Consider the following 17495-nt stretch of genomic DNA (forward strand, 5'->3'; position numbering starts at 1 on the left):
GTTGCACAGAGGTGACACTGCTACATCTCAGCACCATAGCAGCTTCGTCCACCCGCAAAAGCCCTTCGGGGCGATGCCTTTGTGCCCGCAGCCCCGGAGCCGCTCCGTTGTCGGTGCCGGGCGGGAAATGGCGGCGCTGTCGGGCGGGGGGGCGGTGTCGGCGGCTGCCAGCACCGGCAGCCCCGTGGAGCGGCCCCGCCAGGCCCCGCCTGCTCGGCGGGTAGCCGGCAGTGCCCGCCCGGCCCTGGCTCACAGATGGCGGCGCGGAGAGCGCGGGATTCCCGCGCGGGCTTCAGGCGGCCGGAGGCAGACCCGGGCCCGGCCGTGCCGCAGGGGCTGCTCCGGGCGGCGCGGAAGAGCGGGCAGTTAAACCTGGCGGGACGGGGCCTCGGCGAGGGTGAGCGAGGAGACATGGGGCAGGGGTGTTTGTGGGCGCTTGGAGCTCTCGCTGGGCCTCTGTTCGGAGAAGCGAACGGAGCTGGTGAGGGGCTGGAGCACAAGTGTGATGGGAGCGGCTGAGGGACCTGGGGGGTTCAGCTGGAGAACAGGAGCTGAGGGGAGACCTTCTGATCTCTGAACTGCCTGAAAGGAGGTTGGAGCCAGGGGGGGTCGGTCTCTGCTCCCAAGGAACAAGGGACAGGACAAGAGGAAATGACCTCAGGTTGCACCAGGGGAGGTTGAGGTTGGATGTTGGGAACAATTTCTTCCCCAAAGGGCTATTGGGCATTGGAACAGGCTGCCCAGGGCAGTGGTGGAGTCACCATCTCCGGAGGGGTTGAACAGACAGAGATGAGGTTCTCAGGGACATGGGCTAGTGCCAGGGGTAGGTTAACAGCTGTACTTGATCTTAAAGCTCTAGAACTATTTGAGTTGGAACAGACCCTCAAGATCATCAACTCCAACCATTAACCTGTAATTCTATGCTTGCCAATGTCATCCTGGCAGTACTGAAAAAATAGGGAGGGACCAACAGCCATGAATATTTCCTGCCATTTGTTTGCAGCTCAGCTTACTTGTGGCTGTTGCTGGCAGATTTCCAACAGCATGTTATTGTCAGTTCTGGAAAAATGTCTCTAGAAATACAGTTGACTATATGTGCATATGTATATAGAATCATAGAATCACAGAATCGTTTGGGTTGGGAGAGACCCCCAGGTATGTGAAAAGCATTACAACAGTAGAAGTTTGAGAGTAAATAGAAGAATTTAATTGATGCGTGTTTGTTTATTTAGTGCCTCAACATGTGTGGCGGATAAATTTGGATACTCCAGAGGAAGCTTATCAGAATCTTTCTTTTGGTGCTGCGGATCGCTGGTGGGAGCAAACAGACCTGACCAAGCTGATATTGGCCTCAAACAAGCTGCAGAGTCTGTCAGAGGATGTCAAACTTCTGCCTGCACTCACTGTTCTGGATGTAAGTCCAGTGATCATGTTTTGGTGCCACTGTCCTCTCTGGAGGAGGTGGGAAAACATGGTCCTAGATCTTTGTTTCCATTTCCCTGCAGTGGTGAATGTGGAGAGGTGGCACTGGTGTCTTCTCAGGATAAAGAAGAAATGGTTACAGGTTGCTCTGTTAATATATCAGTTTATACACCAGTGGCAGGTACTGATCTGTAGAAAGGTCTGGAAAGTTTTATTGTGGACACGGAAGGAAGGGCTGTTACTGGATGCAACCGCTTTTTCTGCACTCCCCCTTCCTTCCCCCCATCATATCTAATCTCTCAGTGTTCACTATCAATTCAGTAGAATTTTGCCAGATTGGCAGTTGCAGTGCTGCTGTTGGTAATTGATTTGAGCCATGTACATTGCTGTTACTTGTGCACAAAATTAGTCTGTGTGTTAGTTAGCTTGATTTGTTTCTGGAGTAGGGAAGGAAAACCTGCAAGGTACAAATTAGTAACTGTATTCTAAAAACTTTATTTTCCAGGTGCATGATAATCAACTGACATCGCTTCCTTCTGCTTTAGGACAATTAGAAAACCTTCAGAAACTTGATGTCAGGTAAGTACATGTTAGAAAACTGGAGCATGAGTAATATTGCAGTGACTTTTGTGGTATGAATAAGAGATTGCAGTATATCAAGTTTTATTTCAGAAAATTAATTTCAGATTTTTAACTAGAGAATGTAAGTATATTGAGAATCCCAAGTTTTGGATCAAAACTGATGATCTTAGGTTTGTTAGAATTATTGTCACTAGCGTTCAAAGTTGCCGTCTTACTTTGGAAGGTGAAAATGGTGATATTTTTAATAACTACACAAAAGCAATGTCTACATACGTTTGCTTTAATCTGGCAGATTTGACTGAAAATATTTTTTGCCATGAATAATATACATTGGAAATAATTGTATAGATATTGTTCAGGCTGGAAAGTTTATAATCTTCTGTTTACTGGAGTAATTTTGTAAATTTGTGCACGGGGATAAAGAGCGTATGCTGCCACAGCTATGTGAACTACATAAACCAAAACAAATTAAGATCCAGCTGGAATATTGTAAATTCAGATGAGGACTAAAAGCATCCTTGAACAAACGAACACACAAAATGAATTTCTCCCAGGAAATGAATCCATTGTAGAGGGCTGTCACAGTTGTAGGAGACAGATTTTCCTTAGGGGTGACAGTACCCGGCACAGCAGGTGTATGTGCTGTAGCATGGGAATGTTTTGCTGGAGCCTATCTCGCTGCAGATGCAATTAATAGTTGGTCTGTGCCACATGAATATCCAGTGTATGTGATGCTGGGTGCGCTTCGTCTGTGCTCTGGAGTGTGAAGATGTTTCAGGCTGTGTGTGGTTTGGATAATCCAGCCGATACAAGCATTGAAGCTCTTGGTTGGATAGCGTTGTGTGTAACAGCAATGTTCTGTATGCAGTTGTATTCTTAAAACTACTTAGTAAATGCTTTTTCCCTTTGTGTTCTGTGTTTTAATACCAGCCACAACAAACTGAGAAGTATCCCAGAGGAGCTGATGCAATTGCCACATTTGAAGAGCCTTCTTCTTCATCACAACGAGCTGACTGACTTGCCGGCAGGGTTTGGGCAGCTTGTCAATTTAGAAGAACTAGTAAATTACAACTTTTTGAAAAATATTTATTTGTGTAGAAAGGCTATGTTTTGTTACTGCTAATGGTAGAACTTTGTGAATATCCTAATGACTTCCGTAGATTGTCAGCTATTACACGGTGGACTTTATTTTGTTGTTTGAAACTAAGTTTTGCTCTTGGTTTGCTAAATATTTTAAGAAATATCAAATCCCTTGTAATCTCTCAGTCATGGGAGACTTGTTTCTTCTTTTCATATCCTGGGAGATCTTGAAGATCTCAGCCATCTAATTTTAATGTTCTGCCAGTAATTAACTTTGCAGCAGCAGTACTCATGGGATATTTTAAACATCTCTATTTCTAACCTTTCTCTCTTTCTTTTTTTAATCTTCAGGATCTGTCCAACAACCATCTCACAGACATTCCAACAAGTTTTGCTTTGCTCATTAACTTAGTGCGTCTCAATTTGGCCTGTAACCAACTCAAGAGCCTACCTGGAGATATCACTGCCATGAAAAGTAAATTAGTTTCCTCAGATTATTAAATGCCATGTAGCCAGCTCTGTAGTCATGTTCAGAAACATAGTTCATATTATTCAGGATTGAAAATACATTCTTAAAGTGTTAATGTATTCTCAAGAAATTTAGTCCAGAATTATTTTTAAAGATCAGCTACTATATGTCGTCTTGTGGTTTATATTTCTTGATAAATGGGGCACAGAATGATCAGAAGAGTTTAAGAATTAATATTATTCTGTTTAGAAGTTACTAGTTTTAAGACTGCAATAAGAAATTGACAATTTTTTTCTTTATTTCACATTTTGAGTGGAAAATAAAGTATAAATGAGAGACAGCTGAAATTATTGGAGAGAAGAAAATAACACCAATTATAGACTAACAAGATTGACTTCTAATATTAGAATGTGAAATCCCAAGGTGACTAGCGGTTGATATGAAGTGCGTGTTTAATAGGTGTGGCAGATCCACAGGAGCAGCAGGGGACGGCCAGGATTGAGAGATGCTGCAGAAATTACCTCCAGACCTTTCGGAGATGTCTGTGAGATCAGACCTTTGCTTGCCAAGAGCTAATGTCTGGCAGTGCCACTGAAAGCATTCCAGAACATTCTATGAAAAAACAAGATGCCTTGTTTTCAGGCATGTTGATGGTAACTGATCTGTTTTCTGCCAAAATTCTGTTTGGCGAAATGCTGTTAAATTTATTATAAACCCCACGATTTTTATGCTTCTGTAGAAAACAACTTTTATTTTATCTTATTATCCCATTTGTCACTTGTCCATTTACTTCATCAGGCTTAAGACAACTGGATTGTTCTAAAAACTACCTGGAAACTGTACCTTCTAAAATAGCGACTATGGCATCTTTGGAACAACTTTATCTGAGAAAAAATAAATTACATTCCTTACCAGAATTTTCCTCCTGCAAGTTACTGAAGGTAAGGTTTGAAATGGTTGGTACACTGCGAATGTATTTGCTGGAGACTGTTAAAATAATGACAGTTACTTTCAACACAGATTTTTGCGAATTGGTGTGATCAGAAGTTCTTTGTGTAGAACTCTGATTCATACATCCCCATTTTTATTTACTGCCCACATGGGTCAGTCTTAAGGTCATTAGGAAGACAAATCTGCAGAGTACTCTTCAGATTTGGAAAATAAATATTTAGAAGAGCAAAGACTGAAAAAGTGGATCTAGTATTTCCTGCAATGGTTATTTTTTTATCTCTAGTAACGTTTTCTGGATGTAATTACTTCGGTCATGATAATTTTTTTCTTTATAACCGTAGAGAAAGTATACTTCTTTTTTCTTCTAGCATAGTCAGATCTTCCAGATATTTAATTCCCAACATGTTTAAAATTGAAAGTTACCCGTCTCGTAACATCAGAATATGGTTACTCAACTAATAGACAAATGAGCAGGCCAGTGAAGGTCTGTATCACTGTGCTGTTTCCACTGACCAAATCCATCCAAGAATGCAGATACCTTCTTAGTTCTGCATAACTCTGAGCTGAGCTGTTACAATCCCCAGCTATTTCAGCATTTTCTAACAAAATGTATGTTGGTGAGTGAAGCTCTGTGCCTTAGTGCATCCAGCAGCATGTGTACACTCCTTTTGGTCTCAAGAACCATTGAATTTTTCCATTTTAAGTGAAACACTTCCATTAGGGACACAGAGAGCTGCCCTTGAGATTTCCTGTAACTTGGAATTTAAGGAACTTCTTGAGTAAAGAAGTTGTTGACAAGTTCTTGACGAAAGTGGAGCAAATTTATCCCTAGCTTGGGGATGGAAATCAAACCTGAGGGCTCTGTGACAATTTCAGAAAAGCCCAGTTCAGACTCATGTCTCTGGATCTTCACAGGCTTTGATATTTCATGTGCAAATGTAAGGAAACACAGGTGTATATTTTCTCCACGTCATTGTATGTTTTTGCCAATGCATGATTTAGGAGATAAATAAGTTATAAAGTAATTTTAATAGAGTAACATCATTGTGGGTGATCTTTGTTTCCATAGGAATTACATGCTGGTGAAAATCAGATCGAAACATTAAATGCAGAGAATCTGAAGCATTTGAGTTCCCTCTCTGTACTGGAACTTAGAGACAACAAGATAAAAACAGTTCCTGATGAAATTACTTTGCTTCAGAAGCTGGAGCGACTTGACCTGGCCAACAATGATATCAGTAGGTAATATTAAAAACTGCATTATGTCTGTGATGAGGCTTAGCTAATGACCTCTAATGACAACTAATTCTATAGCTGATGTATTCCACTTGGTAAAATGGGATTAAAAAAGGACTCAGTCATAAAAGAAAGGAACCCTTTCTGTGTTATGTAAATGCTATGAGCAAACTGCGCCCTTCTTACATGTAATATGTTCTGTATCTTGTTATTTGAACCTGAACTTCAGAATACCAGGCCATCTGACCAACCACTACAAATTGTTTAGAGTTAGTTTTGAAGCTCCTTTGAAATGAGTTGTTTCCATTTGCAGGTTACCTTACACACTGGGGAACCTTTCTCAGTTGAAATTCCTGGCGTTAGAAGGAAATCCTTTGAGAACCATTCGAAGAGACCTTCTGCAAGTAAGCACTCTAGACAGTGTATCAAATTTGGTGATGTTGCATGAGTATGCATGAGTATGTTAACCAAATTGCATTAAGTAAGGTTAGAAAACACCTGGATTTCAAGTAGCTGGTGCAGCTTTAGTCCATCTCTTTAGTTTGTGTGTGCTGTGGTTTGGGTGCTCTTCCCACTGCAGTTTGATGCGATGCATGAGACCCTAGGAACTGTGGAACAAAGGTGCTCCCTGCTTCTTAGGACCTGTTTCTGATTGCTACAGAAGCTGTAATGTAGGTTGCAAATAAAACTACTACTGCTACTCTAGAATTCCCTTTTGTTTTCTCTCCAGCAGGCCCCTCTTCTTATTGTTGGTATACATTACTTTTCTGTGTTTTTGCCAGTGTTATAAATGTTTAGAGAGCACTGGGATTCTTTAAAAATAGCAACACTGAAGACTTTCTGTTGAAATGAAGTTTTGCAATATCTGTCAGAAGAGGGAAAACATCGTGTGCCTGATTAAGTGGGCATTGTATGCACTAAGTTAATGAACTGGGGTTTTCGGATGGAAGTCATACATGATTTCAGAGTTCAAAGTGGGCTTAAAATGCACATGAAAAGGAACCTGGGTTAGTGCTGCCTGCCCACTTTAGTGCTGGTATTCCCTGGCTTCTGAGGGTTTGCTGTCTTTCAAATCTAAGAGCATAGATGTGCGTAATCTCTCATGTATATTTCACATTTGAGCAAAGGACAGGTACAAGGATTCCATTATGATCTTTTATACTTATACTGTCTTGATCCATTCCCAACACTGCAAATTCATATAACTGGAATTTTATATGCCTATATAGATTTTGTTGCACTTGATTTAGAGGAGTAATTGATAAAGCTTGTAGGGTTCCCCAGACGCTTCTTAGCAGCAGGTGAATACTGAGGATTGGCAGGGACTGGGGTAAGTGTAGCCTAGCAGGCACAGATTCTTTTGTCTCTGTGTTATCTCAGCAGGTTCCTTGTGAGAGTCCTTCCCCTTCCCCTTCATTTCCTTCAACCCCTCTGCATTCAGATCATTCAGTCTCTTACTGTGTATAATATAGTTGTCAGCTGGAATGAGAAATATTAATTCATATTCAGCACTTCAGGTCAGTCCCTGGTTTTAAAGCATCAAGGAGAAGCGTGTACAATTGTAAGGAAAACATAGCTTTATCATAAAAGCTATGGGTGAGATTATGTTTAATTGCTCATAGATTGTGCAGATAATAACTGTGTTTGACCAGCAGAAGTTGCTATGAGAGGAGTGAAGGTCAAATCTTTGGAGAATCCAGCTGTTAAAAATCCACGCAAATTGTGTCAACTGAAGTGTTTTACCCAGACTTTGTGATTTTGGACATAAAAAGTTCCTGGAACACTGAGCAGTCAACTTCCTTGACAAATTTTAGATTTCTTCCCCAAAGCATAATCATGCTAGACATTTTTAAAGAGGAGATTAAGTTCATTTTAACATTTTTTACTTGTTCTTGGAACTGGCTAACTTCTTCAGATAAAAAACTAAAAATGTGAAGCCTGAGGTAGTGATGTGGGATTGGAAATTTTCAACTGGAATAAATAAACAGAATTGTGAATAGGCAAATTCATACACTATTTCAAAGAGGGTTTTTCTCTGGAAAGCATCAGGTGGCTTTTGTAGTCTGCAGTGCCATGGGCTCCACCTGTGTGCCTGGAATTGTCATTATGCAGCTGTGGAAACACTGGCTGGCAAATGCTTATTGACCTCTCTTTTGTGTTTTCTTTTAAGAAAGGCACACAGGAACTTCTGAAATATCTAAGAAGCAAAATCCAAGGTATGTTCCTCCATTGCATTGTATTTTAATGAGAATCATTCTAAGAAATTCAGGTAGAACCTATGAAGGGTAGCTGTTTCAATTCAGTTATCCTTCAGTTATCCTGCAATAATAGTTTTCTTCACTTACCAGTTTGCTCTGCTATTTTAGTGCTGTTTCTTATTCTGGTAGATAAAACCAAATAACAAACATTCATTATTGAGGATTATAATTTAGAAAAATAATCTGAAGCATTTTCCCCCAGTCCCTTTATGTATTTTGCATGAGGAATTCCAGTAGTTTTTTTATTTTTCCTCTAAACATCACGGGGAGTTTACAGAAGGGGTTCTTTTCAAGCTTTGCCGTCTGTCTGCTGCCCTGGTCACAGTATAGAGGAGCAGGTGAGGTTTTGCAGATGTATTCTGTGTTATTCATTTCTGAACAACACGGGCAGTACGGTCCTGGGATTCCTAGAGTGTACGTGCATGGAAAAGTCTGGTGATGCCATGAAAACTGCCCTGCAGCTGACTAAGGATATAATAAGTTTTTGGGGAAGAAAGTAACTGATTATTTTAAACAACATTCTAATCCTGGCCTGTTAGAATTCATCTTTCTACTATCTAATAGTCTTGATCCCAACATGTCCTATGGAAATAATTAGAAAGTCATAAAGCAGAAAATGAGATGAAATATTTCAAGGGGATTACTTCTCTGTGTAAATGCTGTGTGCTTTCTGCAGAATCCTCTCTGCCACTGTGGACTGCAGAGCGCCTAGATGATTCTGTATCACATTTCTCTAACAGATGTGGTACTTCGTAAAAATAAACTGATAGTATTAAAAAAGGGAACAAAAAGTTGCTAATTGCTTTTGCACACTCAAGTCACTTTCCCAGGCTTCTAATTTGACTGAGATACTTTGGTTTTTGTTTTGTTTGTTTGTGGGTTTTGTTTGGGTTTTTTTGTTTTGTTTTGTTCTGTGTTTCCTAAACAAAAGAGCAGAGATGAAAGTTTATTTTTTTATATAGGAAACAGGCTGTCACAGTCTTTAAGTAACTTTCGTGCTGGGGAGATTAAATTCTTTGAAAACAGGAATTCAGTTTGCCATCTTCAGAAATCTTCATCTTAAGGTTTAAAACGTGAAGTAGGCAAAATGACTGAGTTCACTGGTCATGTTAAAGGTAATATGGAAATGATTATGCTGCACTTAGCACAAAATTATGAACTTCCTAATTTAGAAGGGGCCTTCATAATACCTGCAGGCAACTTGTATTTAAAATGGTGTGTGTGCATTTTCCTTTTTGCCAAGTGGGTATTTTTGCCGTGTGCCAGAGGATGGCAGTATTAATTAGGTTACTGCAGCATAAAAAATTGCTTCAAAATGTCAGGTTCCATGCAAATATGACACATTATTAACTTGACATAAATCAGTTGGATGCTAGAGTGCATACTCAGAAGCTTATCTGGTGAACTATAATAATATAATTGTGGATGATAAAATTAGCTAATGTGCTGCATGTACAACAGTGCCTGTGATTTTACCTGTTCCAGTGTCTCATTTGAAGCTGAACCAGCTGTTTCTGTAGAGGCTGAAATTGGAGCAAGGCCTCTTTTTGCTTGTTTTTGGCCTTTATTAATGAAGGGATAACTAGCTGGGACTGAGTACAATTGTTAGTAGACTTTTATTCATGAATGCTGCTGAATTTCCATGGAGTTTTGTTCCATTTTTTTAGTGGAAGTTGCTTTTATTATCCTTTCCCCTGGTGAGGCGTGTGTGAGTCCCTGGGGTGTGATGCCACCGCTCGGGTGTGCAGAACAGTGGGTTTAATCTCTTGCATTTCTTAAACATTCCACGTGGCCTTGCCATGCCCATAGCTTTGTCACCTGGATTGCAGATAGCAAAATGGACTCCGCAGAGGAAGGAGTGATGGGGGTTTCCATCAATATTTTAGTTATAATTGTGGTCATCTGGGTCATTCAGAGCGCTGCATCTGCCGGCACTTCTGTGACTGTGTACGTGTGTTCTCTAGACGAGCCCAGCCCCACCGGAGAGCCCCCGGTGACTGCCATGACCCTTCCCAGCGAGTCCAGGATCAACATGCACGCCATAACCTCACTCAAATTATTGGAATATAGGTATGTGTTTTGAAATACTACCTATTTTTCTAAAGTTGTAAGAACTCTTTCTTATTTTTTTTACCCTTCACAATATGTACCAGACTGTCTGCAAATCCTGCTGCATTTGTGCATTTTTCACTTCAATTTGTGTGCTCGGGAATAGGCAGAATTGAATTGCAGGGGTATTTAATTATTTCTTTGTATTATCAAATATTCCACGGTGACATTCCTTTTAACTCACTGAAAAGCTTAATACCTTCAGGTGCTTTTAGTATCTTTTAAACTTCTTTAGCGATTTTCATTAAGTCTTAGCACATCTTGTAGTGGGTGAATATCTCTTCAGTTATTTCTTAAATGTAACCAGCAATATGTTAGGTTGGGAAAGGGGGAAAAAAACCCTGTTTGCAGAAAAGTGCTGGGTGAAATGCGCAGTCCTGCTGGGAGCTGGGGCTGGTGAAAGGGCTGGGCAGTCCTTTGAGGACTTCAAACTGTAGATATTTACATATCTATTCTACTACTCCTCTTTTTTCTAAAAGAAGAAGAAAATGTCTTGTTAATAAGTAGGAAACGCTGAACTTGTGTTAGTGAGCTAAATCCGTGTCATTGTTCAGTGAGAAGCAGGCAGCCGTGATTCCCGATGAAATGTTTGATGCGGTCAGAAGCCATCCTGTCACCACTGCCAACTTCAGCAAAAACCAGCTGAGTGAAGTTCCTCCAAGGTACGTTTGTAAAGATCTTTCTCTGTTTCTTTATTCTCTATGCTTGTTCCTCAGCATCTCGCGTTTTTTTCTGATCAAGTGTATTTACACTTTGTGCTGTGTATGTGTGTGAATATACTTGGATATATCAATGAAAATATAAGTGAGATGCTGAAAAATCCTCTTGCGTTTCTTGAAGGGGCAGCACACAGGTGGTTCATTGATCAGCACATGGACTGCAGGAAAAGCAGCTTGGCCACCCTCAGTGCATGACACGTTTGTCATCTTGCTTTGCTCAGCATTGTTGAAATGAATGAGGGGAAACTGATGTGGCTTCCAATCATAATCAAGTGCTGTACTTCACGGCAGTGTCGTGTTGTTTCCTCTATAAAGCTGCCTTTTTCCCACAGCAAGATAATCTGTGTGGATTCACCACTTTATTGGGCGATAGGTTGCACTATAGCTGAGGTTCTATTTAAATTTGGTTTATTCAGATAGCATAATTGTTTGTGGGTTTTTTTAAGGAAGCCTGAACAATTGCCGTACCTCTTTATTTGACGGGTTTTGTGTCCTGTCACATAGCACTTGATATTACTGTGATTTTTACTTCATCCTCAATCAAGGAAAAGCTTTCTGTTGACACTAATGGGAGTGAATAGTCATTTTGTGTAAGGAAGAAAATTATTGCATCTCTAGTAGCCCAAGAAAATCCTCAAAGCTGATTTTTAAGGATACCACCACATTTGTGGGGGTAACTTATTTCTGTTCTTGGACCCAAGTGTGCTGAATGTTTAACCTTTAGCCCACACAGCTTGCAGAGGTGCCATCTCTTTCTCATAGGAAAAAAACCCTCTTTTCAGTACAGTTTGTAGAAAATCAGTTTAGTGAGATAATGCTTGTGCCTCCTGTGCTTTTGCATTCCCTGAGGAGGAAGGTGTAGGTGTGCGGCTGTTGGTGCCAGAGAATTCGTTTCGCATCCAGACAGGAGAGAGGAGCATTTAGTTCATTCAATTACCTTGGTTTTAGGGCTAAAACAGAGATTCTGTGTTACAGAGATTCAACAGGCTAACTTTTTGAGCTGTTAAATACTTCACACCAAAACATCTTAATATAATACCCTTTTACAAGAAGGAGCAAGAATGCTGTTTCCTGGCATCTGTAATAGCAGAAAGCGGAACAGAGATGAAAGATGGAAATAAAATAATCTCGTTCTGTTTCCCTGCTAAGATGGATGGTCTTTTTGTTAAAACCTGTGCAGGGCAAGGAGAGGGCAGCGATGGGCATCTGTGCCATAGTTCCTGAAATAGCTCTTAACTGCATTGAGTAAAATTTGCTCTTCTAATCAGCAAGAGAAAATTTACCCTTCTAATAACTTCAGAAAACTGATTCTGAGCCTTGTCTTTACTCGGGGATTAGGACTCCGGGACAGGCAGCTTTCACAGGTAGAGTTTCCATTATCTTCACTCCACAAAATTGCTTCAGAAATGTCAAGAAACACAGTGTCCTTGATTTATAGAATAAAGCAGGTTTGGTTTTTATTTTAAATAACTTAGAAAATGAAATGCAAACGTGAGCTTCCATAACAGGAATATATTCATATTTGGTTTCAGGATTGTGGAGCTGAAGGACTCGGTTTGTGATGTCAACCTTGGCTTCAATAGAATCTCATCTATTTCCTTGGAGCTTTGTGTGCTCCACAAATTGACACATTTGGATATCAGGTTTGTGATGTGTGTTGGACTCCCTTTCTCAGTAACTGATTTTCATGCCTTTCCAAACCAGCCATCTGTTACAGTGGAATAGCAGCGCTGAAATAGTTTTTCATTTCCCAAAATGCCTCTGTGACAGCTGAGTGACCGGCAGATCTGAAATAGCAAGTGCCCCAGATTTAGGCATTGGTTAAAGAAAACTGCAAAAAACAAGTGGATGAGCTCTGAGACTTGCTGTGATGAAAGGTCTTGTCTGAGGCATGAAAGGGTCTCAGGGATGTTAAGTTGCTATCTAAAAACAGCCTCTTCTCCCCCAAACCCAGCAGAGAATCCTGGAGGGCGGCTGAAAGTGGTGCAGTGGAGGCACACTGTAGGGATGTTATTTGTTATTTAGTTAGTTATTTACTGTCATTTCACCTTCGCTGCTTCTGAAAAATGCTCGTTGCATTTGCTTAGACATCCTGACCAGCTCACTGGCGTTTGTTGTCTTTGGCATTTCAGAGAATGAGAAGTGGCAAAGCACCATTGCAGGGACCGGTTTGTTACCTTGGTTGGGTTTAAAGTCACATAGGTGTCTTTCAGTGAGTGGTCTGTATGTTCCTGTGTCACCCTCAGGAAATACTGTGTTTGTCCTTACAAACCCCTCTTTTCTTTGTATATAAGAAGCTTCTGAACGGCTTCCCGTGGTGGGAAACAGCAGCATAAACAGGTTTAACAGCAACCAGGTACCAGGCTAAAGGAATTCTGAAGATGTTTAGAGTTATTCCACTGATTCGCTTTGGCACCAAGATCTGGGCAGTTTCACAAGCTCCTCTGAAACGCGAGGAGCTGAGCTGCCAAGCGGGTTTGTGGAGCTGTTGGATGCTTTGAAATACTCGGGAATCTTCAGCAGACAGACTTAAATCTGCTGCTGACAGAAATGAGAATGCAAACCTGGCTTGCATTAGGTAGCGTCTGTACTTGAGCGTGGTCTTGACCCACTTCTGAAGCAATTAATTGGTTTAAGACAGCATGTTAGCACTGATAAATATGTGTATTCTGTCTCTGTGGATTCTTAACTGAAACTTCATAGAAGTTAGTGATTATTGTTTGTCTTCATTTGCTCCACAGAAATAATTTTTTGACGTCTTTACCTGAGGAAATGGAGGCACTGGCAAGACTGCAAATAATAAATCTTTCTTTTAATAGGTAAGCAACTATTTAGATTTTTTTTTTTAATATATATTCAATAATAAACAGAGCTGGACTGAATTCAATACAATGTAAGAATGAGAAGGCACTTGATCACCAGCTGTGAGCTTAACACAGAGGAAGTGCCTGTACTTCTTTACACAATGGATTGTGTATTTTTGGAACTTACCACCACAAAACATTTGGAGAGAGACTGGTTAAAAAAAGAGATTAAACAATCTTGTGAACTATATATCAAATACTGGATACCAACAGGGCTGCCCTTTGGCATCCATAATGCAGCAGCTCTGAACTAACAGGAGCTACAACACTCTCAGATTTTTAAGGCTGCTGATGCTTTTAATGCCCTGTTTCTGACTTTCTTTGGTTTGCTTCCTTTTTCTTCCTGAAGATTTAAAGTTTTTCCCAGCATCCTGTATCGCATGGGAGCACTGGAGACCATCCTGCTCAGCAACAACCAGGTGGGGTCCATAGACCCTCTGCAGCTGAAGAACATGGACAAGCTGGGGACGCTGGATCTGCAGAACAATGACCTCCTGCAGGTGCCACCAGAGCTTGGAAACTGTGAAACTCTGAGGTGTGTGTCCTAACTGGTGACCCAGTTTATGTATAAATATATATATATATATATATGTAGGTTTGTGTAAATCTGTCATTTACCTTGTTGATACGTACAGACACTGCTGGTGCACCTATAGACCAGCTGAGCCAGGGCACATTTAGCTCCTTACCTGTGTAACTCATGTTAATATGACAGAGACAGGACAACCCTCTCTAAAGGATGTCCAGAGAGCCGTGGCTGAATATCCTGTCATTGTACATCTCAAAATAGACAGTTATGCGCAAGTGATTACTCTCGTCAAAGACAACAAGTCACTAGTCCCTGTGGTTTTCCCCTTTAAGGACACTTCAAAAATACAAAATAAAACACCACCTCCCCCTAAAACAAAAACCTCCACAGAGATTTATGTGCACCAAGGACTAGCGGACCAGCAGCTAAGCTGGGAAGTGGAGGGTTATGATTGAATATAGTTTCCCCTTTTACTGTGCCATTTCTGTATGTCAGAAGTTCTTTTTTTCACTCTTTCTTCTGGCAGAGGCTTGCGAAAGAAGTAGGGGGTGTGTGTATTGTGTGTCTACAATAATGCACCAGCACTGATTTATTACCATAAATTAAAATTTAGATGTCTCTCAAGAAGATAAGTTAGTGTGAACTAGGGAAGCAGAAATTGAAATTCTTTTAGTAGAAGAGAGGAGGAATTATGACTTTCAAAAGATTTTAAAACCTATGAATGTGTTGGTACAAGGAAAAACCCTTATATGAGTAGCTCACGCTCTGTTTCTCCAGGACCCTGCTGCTGGAAGGCAACCCATTCCGCACGCCCCGTGCAGCCATCCTGGCCAAGGGAACAGCCGCCGTGCTGGAGTACCTGAGGAGCCGGATCCCTGCATGACGCAGGACAGACAGACAGGAACAGAAGGAACCTGTCTGACCAAGCGCTGCCAGGCTTTACTGCCCCGGCTGTTTGGTTTTAATATTGGTTGTAATTTGCATGTTAAGAACTCACCTATGAGAAGTTTTCCCCTCAAGGCTGCACGATTCAGGAGTGCATTTTGAAATACCACAATATATGTTTACACTTTTTATAATCAAGAATGCTGTCAAAAGCTGCCTTCAGTAATAGCAATGATTTTTCTTCTACAATTAAGATAATGTTTAAAAGAATTGTCAACATCAAAGTACTTGAGCAAAAGGCAGAAGTAAACACTTTGATTTTGTGTACCTGCTTTACAATCTCCTGTAAGGTGTTTATCCCTCTGCTGGTGATAAAACACTGGACCCCTCAAGCTGTGTGACGGTGCTGAGGACACGGTACGAGATGCACTGCACCCGTGCGCGTCTCACAGAAAATAAGCAGAAGGTGGTTGCTGTTGGTAGCTGCACTGACACAATAAAAGTTTCCTGTCGGATGGTTTGAGTTGGTTTTCTTTTTTTGTCAGCATTAAACTGTCCCAGTTCTGAATGTGTCTGGAATGAATGTAAAATACACTTGATGCATGCTCAAGATCTCCAGCTTTGGGGAGGACCGGAGGTGTCTGCACCGCACACGCAGGATGTGACCCCGAGAGGAGCAGAGCTGCGGGACACCTGGAAAAACCTGTGCCAGGAGAGGGACAGGGAAGGACAGCGTAAAATGTGAAACATACGTGATTGCGTCTTTGTGCAGGAAGAACAGTGACTCTCGCTTCCTGGGCCGTGCACAACAGTGTTTTTGGAAACCTCAGATCCTTTCCAAGAGTAAAAGATGACAGAAATTAATTACAATAAGGTGACGTTTTTATTATTTATACAATAAAGAGACTTTTTAATGTTATTCAAAACACTTTTTTTAAATACTGAAAAAGTTGGGTACACCAAAGCCGAAAAATGGCTCTGCTATACACTGCACAGCATTGGTTTAGTCCCTGTATTTGTTTTATGTACAGAAGCATCTGCAAAATGCATTCGAAACACAATATACACCTTACGGATAAGTGTCATACATGAAAGAAAACTGGAAGGATACAACCTGCATGTGCAAATTAACTAACAATATAATTGATTGCACTGAATCAATAGATTTAAAATAGAATTTTTGAAGTACCTTTTTGCACATAAAATGAAGCAGCTTTCAAGTTCAGGAAGTCTTTATACTGCAAAAAACATTAAGTACATTCACAATCTATGTTAATAAAGTAGTAAATATTTCTTCATTCAGCTTTATTTACATTAATACCGTAATTAAACTGAAAAGTACAGTTAGTCTTTTGTAATATAGCAATCTTTTGACACATACAAAAATGACCATTTTTCTGTATATAATTTAAGCTCAAAATCACAATTATCTCAAAATATTAATTACAATACAGCCATCTCCATCATAATTAAACATGTCTTTTATAAAATGGTAAAATTTTTAATAAAGTAAGCTGTTGGTTCGGCCTGGGATACAGTACTCACGAGTAGAAAAGGGCCGAGCGCTGGGATCTGCGGGCACAGAGCCGGGAAGGCCCCAGGAATTCCTACGCTATGCAGGGATGTCACTTCAGAACCTTGTCTGGAACTGTCCGGGAAGGGGAGGGGCTAAAGGCTTTTTATTTATGTTTTTAACAGAAACTATTTAAATTCTATGATTTGCAAATACCATCTGATGAAATCTGCTTTTCCCCAGGTGCTACCGCAGTGCCGCCCACCATCCCCAACAGTGTGCAAAACAAAACCAAGCCACCACCTAATTCCTATCCTGTCCAAACTACTGGCCTGAAAGTTGTATCGGTCTGTTGTATTCTGCTCACACCGGCACGGCTGACACATGAAATAAACCCTTAGTGCCTGAAACGCAATGGTACGTCTTTGTGCGCTTGCTCAAAGTGGAATTTTGGAAGGCAGAGGAGGGGAACGGGCGCTGCGGTGGGATGGGCTGTGGGTGCTCAGCAGCAGGGAGCTCAACCTTCAGATCAAACTTCATTCACATTTGGAAATTCTAACTGTGAAATCCCCCCGGTTACAAGTGCTGCTGAGGTAGGTGGTGACCCCATGATGGGGGCTGCTCACCCCCTGCGCCTGGCTGGGATTGCGGCAAAGGGACATGGGGGTCAGACCTGTTCCTGTGGGGTGGGGAGGAGCTGACCCAGCACTAACCCCCCGAGCCCCCCGAAATCAACACCCTGAGCCCCATTGCCCGGCAATGAGCCTGGCTCAGCTCCCGAGCCCATGTCCTGCATGCGAGCACATCGAAATTGGTAAGTTTGTACGTAACACTGCCTGTGCATTTGCTGTTGCATATATCTCTATCAGATATATACA

The 17495-nt window shown here is 41.2% G+C and overlaps 1 protein-coding gene across 1 annotated transcript; it reads left to right on the top strand.

Annotated features, from left to right (window-relative positions):
- The first annotated feature begins 139 nt into the window (after nucleotides 1-139).
- Nucleotides 140-15619, top strand: LRRC40 (leucine rich repeat containing 40). Its single transcript, XM_082053642.1, has 15 exons — nucleotides 140-397; nucleotides 1233-1414; nucleotides 1928-2001; nucleotides 2935-3064; nucleotides 3436-3559; nucleotides 4352-4494; nucleotides 5574-5746; nucleotides 6054-6144; nucleotides 7911-7956; nucleotides 9963-10068; nucleotides 10662-10769; nucleotides 12359-12469; nucleotides 13568-13645; nucleotides 14040-14225; nucleotides 14997-15619. Exons 1-15 carry the CDS (start codon nucleotides 256-258, stop codon nucleotides 15100-15102), a joined length of 1800 nt encoding a protein of 599 aa, XP_081909768.1. The 5' UTR covers nucleotides 140-255; the 3' UTR covers nucleotides 15103-15619.
- The last annotated feature ends 1876 nt before the right edge of the window (nucleotides 15620-17495 follow it).

The sequence above is a fragment of the Streptopelia decaocto genome (assembly GCF_964273445.1).
Source record: "Streptopelia decaocto genome assembly, chromosome: 5".
Taxonomy (NCBI): Eukaryota; Metazoa; Chordata; class Aves; order Columbiformes; family Columbidae; genus Streptopelia; species Streptopelia decaocto.

What these genes read in the sequence shown, in the direction of transcription:
- LRRC40 (XM_082053642.1), top strand. Translation starts at nt 256, where the DNA reads ATGGCGGCGCGGAGAGCGCGGGATTCCCGCGCGGGCTTCAGGCGGCCG. An exon ending in CTGCACTCACTGTTCTGGAT is followed by an intron (nt 1,415 to 1,927) that starts GTAAGTCCAGTG and finishes TTTATTTTCCAG; the next exon opens with GTGCATGATAATCAACTGAC. An exon ending in GCCAACAATGATATCAGTAG is followed by an intron (nt 5,747 to 6,053) that starts GTAATATTAAAA and finishes TTCCATTTGCAG; the next exon opens with GTTACCTTACACACTGGGGA.